Raw genomic sequence first — 14,306 nt, 5'->3', positions numbered from 1 at the left:
AGCGCAGTGCGTCTCATTACACGGTGCACGCCGATTTCGTGTCTTCAGCAGCTTTCTCACATTAAACGTCTTTCTGGTGTTTGTGTAAATGAGCTATTAATTACATTTTTTACTCCACTCCTTGTGTAACTTCATTAACAACAGTTCTATGTTGATGAACCAACGCAGTTCGAATGATGGATGTGCGACTTAGTTACTACGGTTTTGGGAAACAGTCGTGACTAGCTAGTTAATTTCTCCAACAATGCATTGTACTATGGTGGTTAAGCAGTGAGTTATGTCGTTGTTTGGTAAACACACCCCAGACTAGTCAAGTAGTGTATGGTAGTCAGTGATGAGCATGTCTCTGCAAAGAGTTGATATTCATATCCAGTTGCCCTGCAGGTGTGTACTGGAGGAAGAGAGAGCAGTTCATCTGGTTCTCAGCAATCCCAAACACACGCAAAGCTGGGTTTTCTGCCTCACTGGTAATATCCCCTGACAGAACAGCCATTGACTAATTCATGAGGCAGACCTTTACTTTTTTTTTCTATCAAACATATCCACTGTAGAGGCACACAAACAAATACATTTTGTGATGTGGCCCACTGTCACGTTTATGTGTTTTGTTCTTGTTTTCATGTCTTTTATTTTTAAGTTTAGTTCCTGTTCAGGTCATGTGGTTTCATGTCATGTGATTTCCTGTTTCCTCATGTGTTCCTGGTCATGTGATATCATGTTCCCCTCCATGTTCACGTGTCTTGTTTTCATTGGTTCATTGTCTTATCTCATTATCAGTCTTGTTAAGTCATTGGTTCATGGTTCATTGTCTTATTATTAGTTCAGTCTTGTGATTGGTTGTATTGTTTACTTGTTACACATGTCTGCCATTGTCTCTTGTCAGGTATTGTTACTGTAACATCATTGGTGTAACGTCTGTCCATGTCATGTTTCATCAAGTCTAGTCAGGCTTATGTTTTGTTCACATGTGGATTTACTGTTTTTTGGATTTCAAGTGCAGTTTAATACAAGCGTGAAATCCAAAAAAACAGTAAATCCAAACATGAACTAAACATGAACTCGACTAGACTTGATGAAACTTGAAATGTTACACCAACAATGTTACAGTAACAATACCTGACAAGAGACAATGGCAAACATGAGGGCTTAAATACACAGACATGGGTAACAAGTAAACAAGACAACCAATCACAAGACTGAACTAATAATAAGACCATGAACCAATGACATAACAAGACTGATAATGAGATAACAAGACAATGAACCAATGAAAACAAGACACATGAACATGGAGGGGAACAGGATATCACATGACTAGGAACACATGAGGAAACAGGAAATCACATGAAATGAAACCACATGACCTGAACAGGAACTAAACTTAAAAATATAAGACATGAAAACAAGAACAAAACACATAAACGTGACACCCACTAACAACACGTTTTTTTATTGTCCACTGGTTTAGGCACAAGCTAACATTGTCTGGACTCATAAAGCCATACATTATTACCTGCTGGCTTATTCTCTTAACTTCTTGACTGTGTCTATAAAGCAGTTTGAACTGAATGTTTTCCACATTTCCTAATACTGAATCAAGTAATTGAGACATAATTGAGACATACTTTAAATATGCAACTTCAAGCATTAAATGAAATGGCTAAAAACAAATTGCCTAACCAGAATGGGGCCCATAACAGACTGTTTGTCTGTTATATACATAGCTCCTCCCATTTCTATGTATGACTGCTTTGTGATACTCTTTAGGACAATTAATGGCAGGCGCATGCACAGATGTGTTGATGTCTTTAAATATTGGTCTGCACACTGATTGTATGGCCAGATTGTGCGCATGGCGAAATGTACGTCACATGCACTGTGTGCAAGACGTAGCGGCACATGAAGTATACTGTGGCGTTCAACTGTGCGTGAGACAGAATGCCCTTTTACCAGTGAGAGTGAAAAAGCAAGGGAACTTAATATAAAAGGGTGTTTTTATTAGTGTACATGCATCTGATCGTGTTTGCCAAGTCAGTTAGACTAAAATGATTATTCAAACCAAGAGAAAGATCTTTCTTCATAATTCAGCTGAGCTACTTGTTTCGAATTGCACAAGAACTGAAAAAATCTGTCTGTGTGGTTGAGTTGAATCAGAGGTGCGCCTCACCAGAATACCTCTCAAAGCTGTACATAATATGTTTTTCCTTCTCCTTTGCAATAATCTTCAGTGTCATCAGGAGTTGCCATTCAAGGGCAATTTTCTGACTTATGTCGTAAGCAGCATTTACCACATTCCTAAAAAGCTACTGGTATGGAGGTAAACACAGTAAAAAAAAAATAAAAAAAAAGACATGGTCTGCGCTGAGGTACCTGGCTTTTAACTGGCTTTCTAAGTTAGGAGTCAAGTTAGAGGCGATTGTGCAATTTGAGTTTAGACAATCTAATTGCATTCTGAAGAGCTTTGACAAGAATCTGGTTTGTGACTCCACTGTAAATCCAGATCATCTGTGATATTCGGTTTTCTTTTCAGGGTTGAGAAGGAAGGGATGTTTAGTGATTATTGTTCATTAAAATGGTACAACTATATAGTATCTACCTGCGTTTTGTGTCCCCTTGTCTCTCTTTGTTTAAAACTGCCTGAATTTGTATGAAAAGTTGGCTGTATTTGCTTTAGAAGCAGAACAACTGTGTTCCATATGTTGCAGCTATATGTTTATCTCTGTTCTATATACTTCAGCTGCATGTCAATGCTGGCCCTAAACCACACTCTTGAGAAATGGGGCCCATCTCCTCAGTGGCACAAAAGCTGTAATATATTTGTGATAGATGAAATAGAAACAGTCATACGTTGTCGTCTACAACCTCCAGGTCAAATTAAGACATAATTTATTGTTATATTGTGTCAACATGTAGTGCAAGTATTTCAGATTCTGACATTTGTTTTTTATAAATGCATTATCACTTCTTCCATAGGATGGCATTTCCTGTAGATATTCTGACAACTGTGGACCATGAGTCCTTAGAAATGGCAGCCAAGAACTACATGTCTCAGCTCCTCTACAGAAATCCTGACACATCGGAATATCTCAGCCGATCTGATTCCAAACAAGTAAGATAAGAAGCTGGTTTCTTTAATATCTGATCTCTGTTTTAATCTCCCAATATATATATATATATATATATATATATATAAAGGAAGTCTTTCTGTATTCAAATAAGGAATTTAAATGACAAATTAGCTTTCAGAATGAAGTTGTTTTCAGAATAGTTGTTTTGCATAATGGATTCATCCAAGAAGAAACATGCATCTATTGTTCTATCTGTTTTTCAGTTGAATGTTATTTTTCAACAATATGGTGTGCCTTTGGTTACAGATACAGATTGGACTATGCAATGTAAGTTTTGTCCCTCTCTATGGAGCAGATACTAAAGAAAAGGTCCTTGCTTTGTTCTCACCAGATAACCCTTTCATAGGTAATGTGTCCCAATGTATGAAAACCTGAACCATTTAAACTTATTGTTTTAGGGTTAGTAAATTGATTAATGTTTATTAATTTCAAGACTGTATATTTTACCATGAAACTATGTAATTGTTGCAGTTGCAGGGCTTTATTTGCTGGGTAAGTGGTGGACAGTTGAAGATATCCTTAAAACAGCAGACCCCTCAAGAACAGGTCTGATCAAGGTCAGTATTTGCTCTCTTTTGACCTGTCTCAGTTGTGTACATGACTTTAAACTGTCTTAGTAATTTAGCTTATTTTGTGATAATGCATCAGTTGCATAATTGTTCATAGATACAGTACAACAAGATTAGTATCATGTTTATCCTAGGTCAGCACCCTTGGGGAGAGGGTAGTCCTGTATGTTCTCAACAGAATTGTGTACAGAGCCAAGGAGAAAAGCAGTGAAGATGTTCCCTTTCTCTGTCATTGTGAGGATGAAACCGCAAAAATACTATGGAAGGATGGTGAGGCCATTGGCTTTTACTCAGTCAAACCCAAAGGTAATGATACTTCATTCAAAAATCCATAAACAATTCCTCACCTGTTGATTTTAAAATTCTTCTTTAAAAATCGTATTACTTCATTATTTATCTTCACTAACAGAGAGCTTGTGCAGTAACTTCTTGACGCAGCGCTATCAGCTTCCTGTCATGGACACAATTTTTGTCAGGAAATGTCACCGTGGCAATGGCCATGGCCTACAAATCTTGGAAGACTTTGTTGGTAGTTTCAGAAAGGAGTACCTAGGGTTTAAATTCCCTCTTTCAAAGGCTATGTATAAAGGTATTTCCTCACATCTTTCCTCACATTATACATGGTTTGTTGCTAAAACGCACGATATCTCAAAACTCTTTTTTTACAGTGTGTGAAAAGTACTTCAGTATGTATCCAGCAGATAAGGAGCTTCTTTGGGAAGTAGAGGGCATAGGAGGCCCTTTCCAGAGAACTTTAATAGCCAGCAAGCTACAGAAGTTGAAGCTAAAAGGTAAGGAAAATATCTGTATTAGCTTTAATGGATTGTCATTTCTATTTTTTTGCATTTTCAGTCATGTTTCCTTTACAGAGAAGGACCAGGTTGTGAGTAAATTGAATTTGGAGGAAGATAATACCAGTGCTCCGGTGGAAATAGAGATTACAAAGATTCAAGAAACTTCTGAATACACAATGGAGATTGTGGTTTGTGACTTTTTGTATTAATTACTGTTTGTTTGTTTGTTTGTTTATTAAGTAAACTCTAATATGATCTTTAAAATTATAGGAGGAGGCCATCACAAAAGTCACCAAAGGCAAGTATGCAGTTTTGGTTTAACAATAAATTGCTCAAAAATTAGTTCCAACCAAATATCACTGTCCTTCTCTCTCATTACAGAGGTAGATGACATACCTGTCACAAGATGTGGGAGAAGCAGCAACCTGAAACGCAGAGGAATCAGAGAAGATTCAGAGGAGAGGCTATCAAAGAACATAATTAGGTAACACATAATTTAGCCAAAAAATTTGCCATTTAACAGTATTTTATTTCAATACATGATTAATGTAGGTATGTCTCACAAAGGGTGGAAGACATTGAGGCTGGAGTTGAAAGTCCGATTGAGGTAGTGACTGAAGAAAAACTTGATAACAGCACTTTTTTTGTAAAAGAATCAGAAGCTGTACTCAAGGTATGTAGTAAAATTTTGCCAAATAAAACAAATAAATCCATTGTTCATGTTTGTTTCGTAACCAGACAGCTAGAACAGTATGTTACATCATTTGTTTTCTTTTCTAGTTTTTCACATTTTCAGGTGTTAATTATCATCTCTTCTCTACTTTGGCAGAGTACAACAGTCACAGTAACTGCAGCTGTGACAAACATTTTAGTGCTTAGAGATTCACAGAAAGAGGAGGAACAGGAAATTAAAAACAAGGTCATTCTGGACACAGTTGAGGATATTCTTGATAGGCCTGCCATAGACTTAGCTAAAGCTACATCAGAGGAAGGTCTTGAAAATGAAGAGGATACCCCAGTCACCCACTTCACCACAGTTGGGGAAATAAAGAGTCAATGTGGCAGGGAAGAGGAACATGAAACGATTAATAAGGAGCCCATTGTGGAAATACAAGGAGCCACTATTGCGTCTTATTACCAACACCATTCTCAGTCTTTGGTGGATGTAGAAATTGTCAAGATGAGTACAGGAATTGAAGAGGAGCAAAAGGGGAAATTAGAAAAGGCCAAAGAGGGTAAGGAAGATGAACCTGTATGTGAGGAAGAGGAGGAAATAAAACAAATGCTGGATGAACCTGAAAAAACTATGGAAAATGCAAATGGGAAAGAGAGCGAGAAGACACAGGAGATTTTTACAGATATTGAGAAGATTGTGGAAGAAGAGGAAATGCATGCAGATGAAATGGAAAATGAAAATATTGATAAAGCAGACATTTTTCCAGAAGTTTTAACAGCAGAAAACACAGTTCTTGAGCAGACAGTGACTGCTAAACTAACAGAAAAAGAACAAGCTCATAGGGATGTGGAAAAGATGGAGGAGAAAGAAAAAACAGTAGAGGATGAGGAAACTGAAGAAAACAAAGATGAAAATATGGACTCACAGGAATGTGAAGCAAAGGATGAAGACACAGTTCTTCAACAGTCTTTGATAGACAAAGACCAGACAGAGCTGGTGGCAGAGAAAGAATCTGTGAAAATGACCCCTAGTAATGAAGAGGTCCCATGTGAGAAGCCAAAACAGAGTGAGACAGAACAGGTCTTCTCCAAAAGCAAGTCAGCTCAGAAGAGAATATCAGTAATAATTCCTTCAAGGAGATCCAAAAGACTTAGGCATCAGCCTGTTGACACAAAAAGAGATCTTAAAAGGACTACAAAGTCTTCTAAGCCTACACTATACAGCAAAGCAATGATGCAAGAAGGGGATACCAAAGAAACAATGGATGAACCTGAGGATAATGATTCTGAGGTTATTGAAGAGACACAAGAACCTCAAGTTATTGTTGAGGAATGCAAAGAAAATGGCAAACTTATAGTATCTACAGTGGAAGCAGAAGTCACACATATTAAGGAAACTGCAGCTGCAGATCCTGAGGTGTGTGAAGAAGTGAAAGGGACAGAAATAGAGAGTCAAAAGGAAGTACCGCAACAGTCATCTGTAGAGCTTGCTGAGGTACAAGACGAAACAATGGTGCCTGAAGAGGATGATGAGAAAGAGGGTAATGGCACCATGATGTTCACATTGCATAAAGCCAAAGTTGTGCTTGTAGAATTTAATATACCGTCTCCTAAAGAGTCAGGTGAGCGTGATACTATTGAGGAGATATTACATACTCAGGAGGAAAAAGAATCAGACAAAGCAAGCATTATGGATACTCAAGGAGAGGTGGGTATTACAGAAGATGGGATGGAGCAGACAGTGTCTCAGCTGAAAACATCTGAGCAAGAAGCAGTTGAAGAACTTGTTAGAATCAAGGAAGAAGGTACTTTGGATAAACCTATGGATGAAACATACAGTAGTACTATTACAGAAGGATATGAGTTAGCAGATGTGGCCAACAGAATTCCAGGACAATCAATTGCAGACAAAGAGAAAATGGGTGAGCCAGAACCAGAAACTACAGAGGTCTTTCATCCAAGCCTAGTTGAGAAACAAGAGGAGAAAAGAGACACTGTACAAGCTAAAGAGGATGAGCAGGACTCAGGGAAGGATTCAGATGAGGCAGACAAGTTGTTTACCAGAGGTAAAGAAGCCCAAAAGAGAAGACCAGGTGACACCACAAAAAGATCCAGAAGACTTAAAGATCAACCAACCGACCCTGTGGTGACAGTCAGAAGTTTGAGGGGCACAATAAAAACAGTAGAGAACACCCCTCTCAGGACATCTACACGACGCAAAGCAGTGATTCAGCAAGTAGAAACTGTTAAGCCACAAGCGGAAAAGAGGGAAAAGGCAGAACTCGGAAATGATGAAAACACTGATAGTGATGCAGAGGATGCAGGTCCAGAGGAGTCTGAAATGACAAAAACAAATGTTGAGGAAACAGCAGCTGTTGATCCTGTGAGTTCTGAACTGATGAAAGGTGCAGAAATTGGTAATAAAGATAAAGCAATTGTAGAGTCTACTGAGGATGCCCCACTTTTACAAACAGAACCTGGTGAGGATGTACAGAAAGAAGAGAACAGCACCTCAGTAATACATTGGCAAAATGCCACAATAAGGCTTGTGGACGTGAACAAACGTTACCAAAACATAGAAGGAAATAGTGAGACTGCAGAGTCTGTGAGACTGGCAGTGGATAAGTCTGCTAATAGAGAATCTGACCAGTACAGCATGGAACCAGAAGAAGACAAACAACTAAAAGTAGTAGACACAGAGGAAGAAACTGAAAAGATGCCAGAGAAAGAGAAAATGGAGGAAGAAAACACAGTTGATGAGCAGAATGAACCAGATAAACAAGCCATGACATTTAAAGAGCAAAAGCCAGCAGAAGGGGTCCTTGAAACAAAGACGACTGAAGAATTGGAAGAAGGTCAAAATGATGTAAAGGAGACAGAGATTTTAGATGACTATAAAGCATTTATTTATGAGGCAGTAGAAGAAGCAACAACAACTGGAGAGCATCCAGACTCAATGGAAAATGTAATAAATATAAATCAGGAGACAGACAATTATAAAGATAATGCATTGAAAGAGATAAAAACAGACAGTTGCATAGCAGGAGAGAAGATAGAGGACAACAAGGCCACAATGCCAGAGGAGGACTATGTGGTGGAAAGCACAAAAAATGAAAACACTCAGAATGAGGATGAAGAGATGACCAGTCTTGTTCAGGAGAAAGCTATCCAGGAAATCGAGGAAGAGGAGGCACCAGTCTACACAGAGAGAAGTCTCAGACGAAGAACAGTAAGAGTTCAGTCTCCACAGAGAAAGAAATCTAAATGTGTACAAAAACAGGAGTCTAAGACTCAGAAAAGCCATACAATGGAGAGCAAGGATAAAACTGAAACAGTCCCAATAACAGAAAAGGGAGTTGAAGAAATGGATCAAGAAGTCGACAAGATAGACAACAAGCAAGCAGATTTAACTGAGGCAAAGGAGACAGATGAAGAGAAGGAGGAGGCCCCTGAGGTGGGAAGAGAAGAAGCCAATTTAGAGCAACAGGATAATGAGCCGTTAGTTGATAATGAGAAAGAAACTTCTGTGACAGAAAACCCCATTGAGATGGATGATGCTCCAATGATTAGCAAGGATCAAACACATGTTTTAAAAGAGATCACCATTCAAGTAGAAGAGAAGGGGTCACAGATGGAAAGCACTGAATCCAATCAAAATAAGACTGAAAGGGTCACAAGGAGAAGCCTCAGGCTCAGTGCAACACCAGTTAAATCTTCCACAAGAAGAATATCTCAACGTTTCCAGGCACAAATGTTGGAGCCAGTGGAAGAAGCAGACATGAGTGGAAATGAACATGATAACATTTCTGCAACAACAAAAGAGACTGTGAATATCATTATGCCCATTATTACAAAAGAGACCAATTTGAAAAGTCTTGATGAAATGGCAAACACAAATATTGAGGAAACAACAGCGGTTGATCCTGAGACTTCTGAACTGCTGAAAGGTGCGGAAATTGATATTGAAGAGAAAGCACCACAAATTGTAGAGGTTACTGAGGAGGTGATCCCACTTGTAGAAACAGAACCTGTTAAGGATTTAGAGAAAGAGGAGGACAGTACTCCAGTACTCAAACTGCAATATGCCAAAGTAATGCTTGTGGATGTTAACAAACTTTCTCAAAAAATAGGAAACATGGAGACTGCAGAGGATCTAGTGCATTCCCAGAGGGAGGAAGAACTGGAACTGGATGTATCAGCTAATATTGAACATGAGCAGAGCAACATGGAATCAGAAGAGGACAAACAACAAGAAATAGAAACAGAGCAAGACCCTGAAAAGATGCCAGAGGAAGAGAAAATGGAGGAAGAAAACACAATTAAAGGCCAGAATGAACCAGATAAACAAGATGTGACATTTAAGGAGCAAAAGCCAGCGGAAGGGGGGGTCCTTAAAACAAAGACGACTGAAAATTTGGAAGAAAGACAAAATGATGTAAAGGAGACAGAGATTGTAGACGAATATAAAGCAGTCATAGATGAGGCTCTGGAGGAAGCCATAATGTCTGGGGAGCATCAAGACACAAAATCTATAGAAGATAGAACAAATATAAATCAGGAGACAGACAGTGATCAAGATAATGCTTTGAAAGAGAAACAAACAGACAGTGACATAGCAGGAGAGAAGACAGTAGACAGCAACATCACAATGCCAGCTGAGGAAAGTACTAAAAATGATAACATTCAGAATGAGGATGAAGAGATGACCAGTCTTGCTCAGGAGAAAGCTGTCCAGGAAATCTTGGAAGAGGAGGCACCAGTCTACACAGAGAGAAGTCTCAGACGAAGAACAGTAAGAGTTCAGTCTCCACAGAGAAAGAAATCTAAACATGTACGAAAACAGGAGTCTGAGTTAGATGTTGAAACACAGGAAAGTCACACAGTGGAGAGCAAGGTTAAAGCTGAAACAGTCCCAATAACAGAAAATGAAGACATGGATCAAGATGTCAACAAGATAGACAACAAGGAAGCAGATTTAACTGAGGCAAAGGAGACAGATGAAGAGAAGGAGGAGGCCCCTGAGGTGGGAAGAGAAGAAGCCAATTTAGAGCAACAGGATAATGAGTCGTTAGTTGATAATGAGAAAGAAACTTCTGTGACAGAAAACCCCATTGAGATGGATGATGCTCCAATGATTAGCAAGGATCAAACACATGTTTTAAAAGAGATCACCATTCAAGTAGAAGAGAAGGGGTCACAGATGGAAAGCACTGAATCCAATAAAAATACGACTGAAAGGGTCACAAGGAGAAGCCTCAGGCTCAGTGCAACACCAGTTATATCTTCAACAAGAAGAACATCTCAACATCTCCATGCACAAAAATTGGACCCAGTGGAAGAGGCAGACATGAGTGAAAATGAACATGATAAAATCTCAGCAACAGCAGAAGAGACTGTGAATATCATAATGCCCATTATTACAATAGAGACGAATTTGAAAATTCTTGATGTAAATATTGAGGAAACAACAGCTGTTGATCCTGAGAGTTCTGAACTGCTGAAAGGTGCAGAAATTGATGATGAAGAGAAAGTACCTCAAATTATAGGTGCTACTGAGGAAGAAGTCCAACTTGTAGAAACAGAACCTGTTAAGGATTTAGAGAAAGAGGGGGACAGCACTCCTGTAATCAAACTGCAAAATGCCAAAGTAATGCTTGTGGATGTTAATAAACTTTTCCAAAAAACAGAAGGGAATAGTGAGACTGCAGATGATCAAGTGCATTCTCAGAAAGAAGAAGAATTGGAACTGTATAAATCAACTAATAGCGAACATGAGCGGAGCAACATGGAATTATACACAAAATCAATGAAAGACAGACCAAATATAATTAAGGAGACAGACAATAATCAAGATACTGTTTTAAAAGAGAAGCAAATGGACAGTGAAATAGCAGGAGAGAATATAGTGGACAATAAGTCCAAAATGTCAGCGGAGGAAATTGTGGTGGAAAGCACTAAAAATGAAAACGTTCAGAAAGAGGATGAAGATATGACCAGCCTTGCTCAAGACAAAAATGTCCAGGAAGAGGAGGCATCAGTCTACACAGAGAGAAGTCTCAGATGCAGAATGGTAAGAGTTCATTCTACACCAAGAAGAAAATCTAAATGTGTAAAAATACAGGAGTCTGAGGCAGATGTTGAAACACAGGAAAGCCAGACAGTGGAGAGCAAGGATAAAGCTGAAACGGTCCCAAAAACAAAAATGGGAGTTAATGAAATGGATCAAGAAGTCAACAAGATGGAAAACAAGAAAGCAAATTTGATTGAGACGAAAGAAGCAGATGAGGAGGAGGCAGCTCCTGAGATGAAAAGAGAAGAAGCAAATTTAGAGCTACAGGAAAATGAGCCTTCTGAAACTTCTGAGACAAAAAATTATTCCGAAAATGAAATTCAAGTGGAAATTCCTGTAGAGGGAGTTCAAGATAAAGAAAAAGTGCAAAAAAGAACAGTAGAAGAGGATTCCATTAACCAAGAATCTGTGTCACAGGAGGAAAACTTAGGGGAAACCAATCAGAATGAATGTGAAGCACCAGCTGGACAGGAGAAAGCTGCCTTAGAAAGCATAGATGAAAAAGCACCTCTTATTACAAGAAAAAGTCTCAGAGATAGAACAGTAACAGTCAAATCTACACCAAGAAGAACATCTAAACGGCACCACAGTCAAGAGGTGGAGCCTGAGAAAGAAGCGATGAATAACAGATGTGGAAATGAAAAAAACTCATCAATGGAGGAAACAGCTGACATCTTAAGTGTTCATACAAAAGAAAATGAGCCACTGAATGCTGAATTTGAAAATGTGGAGGCAAAAGATGAAGAAGGTATAATTCAGTTATATACAGATGAAAAGGCAGTGAAAAATGATAACGTTGAGGAGGAAGGTAATGAAATCCTGGTTGAGAGCATGAAACAGAACAGTCCCATTCAGAAGGAGACACAAGGAGAATTCCATGAAGAAGAATTAGGGAATGCACAGAAAGACACAAAGCAGAACAAGGCTCAAGAGGAAAGTATGGACATAGAAGATGTGCAGAAGCCCAAAGAACAGGAGGAGGAGTCCAATGTTCAGGAGGAAGAAACACAATTTCAAGAGTCTCCATCAGTCACAGAAGGTATGAATGTAAGTTCTTCTGAATTGGAGGAAACTGTGGTGGAAAAGAAAGTCCTGAGAAAAAGAACAACAACAGTTGCAGCAACTGCTCCAAGAAAATCGAAACGCCTTCGCAAACAAGAGCACGATAAAGGTAGCGGGCAAGTAGAGGAGCCAGTTAAGGAACAGACTGAAGTAACTGTAACAGAAGATGTTGAGTTGAAGTCAGTTGTACAAACTGCAATGGTTTTTGAGGAAATAGTGGAGGAGAATAATTTGGGGAAAGAAACATCACAACAAATCCTGAAAGATGTTAAAGGGACAAAATCAGATGGAGATCATAATAAACATGAAGATGACACAACAGAGACAGGTGTAGGACAATCTGTGGATGGGCAGAAAGATGAAAATAAAGTAGAGGAGCAAAATAACAAGAAGGTAGAAGAGACAGATAAAACAACCGAGGAAGTAGTAGAACATAATGAGGAGAAAGAAAAGCAAAACCTTGAGTCTAGTTTAATTGAGGGCTTCACTTTAGAGTTGGAGGAAGATGTAAAATCTGATCTAGAAGGAAACAAAGCAGATAAACAGAGCCAAGTGGCCATAGATGCTCCAAAAGAAAAATCCGCAACCGAGGAAAAATCTGAGAGAAGTGAAGAACATTTGTCAGATGACAATGAGAAAGGTCTTGCCATGGAAAAGCATGTTCCTCAGAGAAGCTCATCAGCCACAGCTTCAACCACGCGAAGATCAATGAGACTTCAATTCCATGAAATTAAAAAGGATAGTAAGGAAGATGATTCAGATTCTGAAGAGATGAAGAAAGAAGTACAAGCAATTGAACAGATACCTCAGAGAAAAAGAAAAGCCATAGCTGATTCAACACCTACACGCAGATCAAAGCGCCATGAAAGGGGAAATATTGCTTAGTGCATTTTTGGATCTTTTATTAGTACAAAATCTCCTATGCATTGCTTAAGGGACCAAAATTCTGAAATTCAATACAAAAGTTAAGTTTTCTATTAGTCAATTTTCATATGCAAAATAATGCAAATGATTCTGACCAACTATATTTTGTATTTTTTTTTTTTTGGAAGTATTTACGATTTTATAAAAAACTTGTTTTGATTTATTGGAATATTAAGTTTGTTAAGTGTAACATTTAGTTACTAATTATATTACTAGATAAATGCATGACATATGACAGTTAGACACAATTATTATTATTATTTTTCCTTATTTTTATTCGGTATTGTGCACATTTTGGAGGTACTTTTCAATGCATAGATGTATTTTTTATAAATTTCATGTTAATTTTAAATTCAAACGAATTCAATTAAATAATTCATATGCAGAGAATTTACAGCACATTGCTTTCAGTTTGATTCTGCATAAGATCCTAAATAAAACCTATGGAAAAACATATGTTATCTTAAAAAATTATCCAACCTGGTTACTCTATATACATTTTTGCAAACTGACTTTGACGTGCCACTTTCTACGTTTCGCTGCAGTTTCCTGGTGAAATGAACACTAGAGGCACTACAACAACTGTGTGGATAAATCATTGTCACACAAATCACGAGTACAATTGCTGATTTTGATTTTATAAAAATGTATTTTTCACTCTACTACTCACCCCCGCTATATTATGATATCAATCATTTATACTTTAATACTTTAACGCATGATTTGAAAAATAAAACATTTTAACACTTGTATTACAGACTCACCTACATATACACATGTATTCCTATGTCTTTAGCTTGCTTTGTAGCTCACCTGATGCAGTTCGAGTCCAGCCATAGACACTTGAAAGGGGCATTGAAACTACACAAAATGACATGGTTGCTTCAGTTAATGTTTGTTTTTTTTTAATTTTATTTGCATTTTAAAACACTATTGGTTAGGGTTAGGTGTTGGTTAAGGGTAAGGAAGTCTGTTTTGTTATCTCATTTAACATTAATCATCATTAACTCTCATTTATCTTTTCGGACACTATTGGATAGGTTTAGGGTAAAGTTTTATGTTAGTGAGGTTCATTTTACTTATT

The 14,306-nt window shown here is 38.1% G+C and overlaps 1 protein-coding gene across 2 annotated transcripts in view; it reads left to right on the top strand.

Moving 5' to 3' along the window:
- The window catches only part of LOC127438430 (trichohyalin-like), a 35,570-nt gene that overhangs the window by 20,597 nt on the left and 667 nt on the right, over positions 1 to 14,306 (top strand). For both annotated transcript variants that reach the window (XM_051694016.1, XM_051694025.1), the window contains exons 2-12: positions 2,974 to 3,109; positions 3,375 to 3,474; positions 3,600 to 3,685; positions 3,832 to 4,003; positions 4,107 to 4,286; positions 4,366 to 4,488; positions 4,567 to 4,679; positions 4,762 to 4,789; positions 4,873 to 4,975; positions 5,059 to 5,164; positions 5,321 to 14,306. The exon at positions 5,321 to 14,306 is cut by the window's right edge and continues 667 nt beyond it. In XM_051694016.1, coding sequence (XP_051549976.1) covers positions 2,975 to 3,109; positions 3,375 to 3,474; positions 3,600 to 3,685; positions 3,832 to 4,003; positions 4,107 to 4,286; positions 4,366 to 4,488; positions 4,567 to 4,679; positions 4,762 to 4,789; positions 4,873 to 4,975; positions 5,059 to 5,164; positions 5,321 to 13,183 — 9,009 coding nt within the window. In that variant the 5' untranslated portion in view covers position 2,974 and the 3' untranslated portion in view covers positions 13,184 to 14,306. The remainder of the gene's footprint in view (positions 1 to 2,973; positions 3,110 to 3,374; positions 3,475 to 3,599; positions 3,686 to 3,831; positions 4,004 to 4,106; positions 4,287 to 4,365; positions 4,489 to 4,566; positions 4,680 to 4,761; positions 4,790 to 4,872; positions 4,976 to 5,058; positions 5,165 to 5,320) is intronic.

The sequence above is a fragment of the Myxocyprinus asiaticus genome, chromosome 4 (assembly GCF_019703515.2).
Source record: "Myxocyprinus asiaticus isolate MX2 ecotype Aquarium Trade chromosome 4, UBuf_Myxa_2, whole genome shotgun sequence".
Taxonomy (NCBI): Eukaryota; Metazoa; Chordata; class Actinopteri; order Cypriniformes; family Catostomidae; genus Myxocyprinus; species Myxocyprinus asiaticus.
Note: the sequence above shows the minus strand (reverse complement) of the source record. Positions and strands in the feature narration are given on the sequence as shown.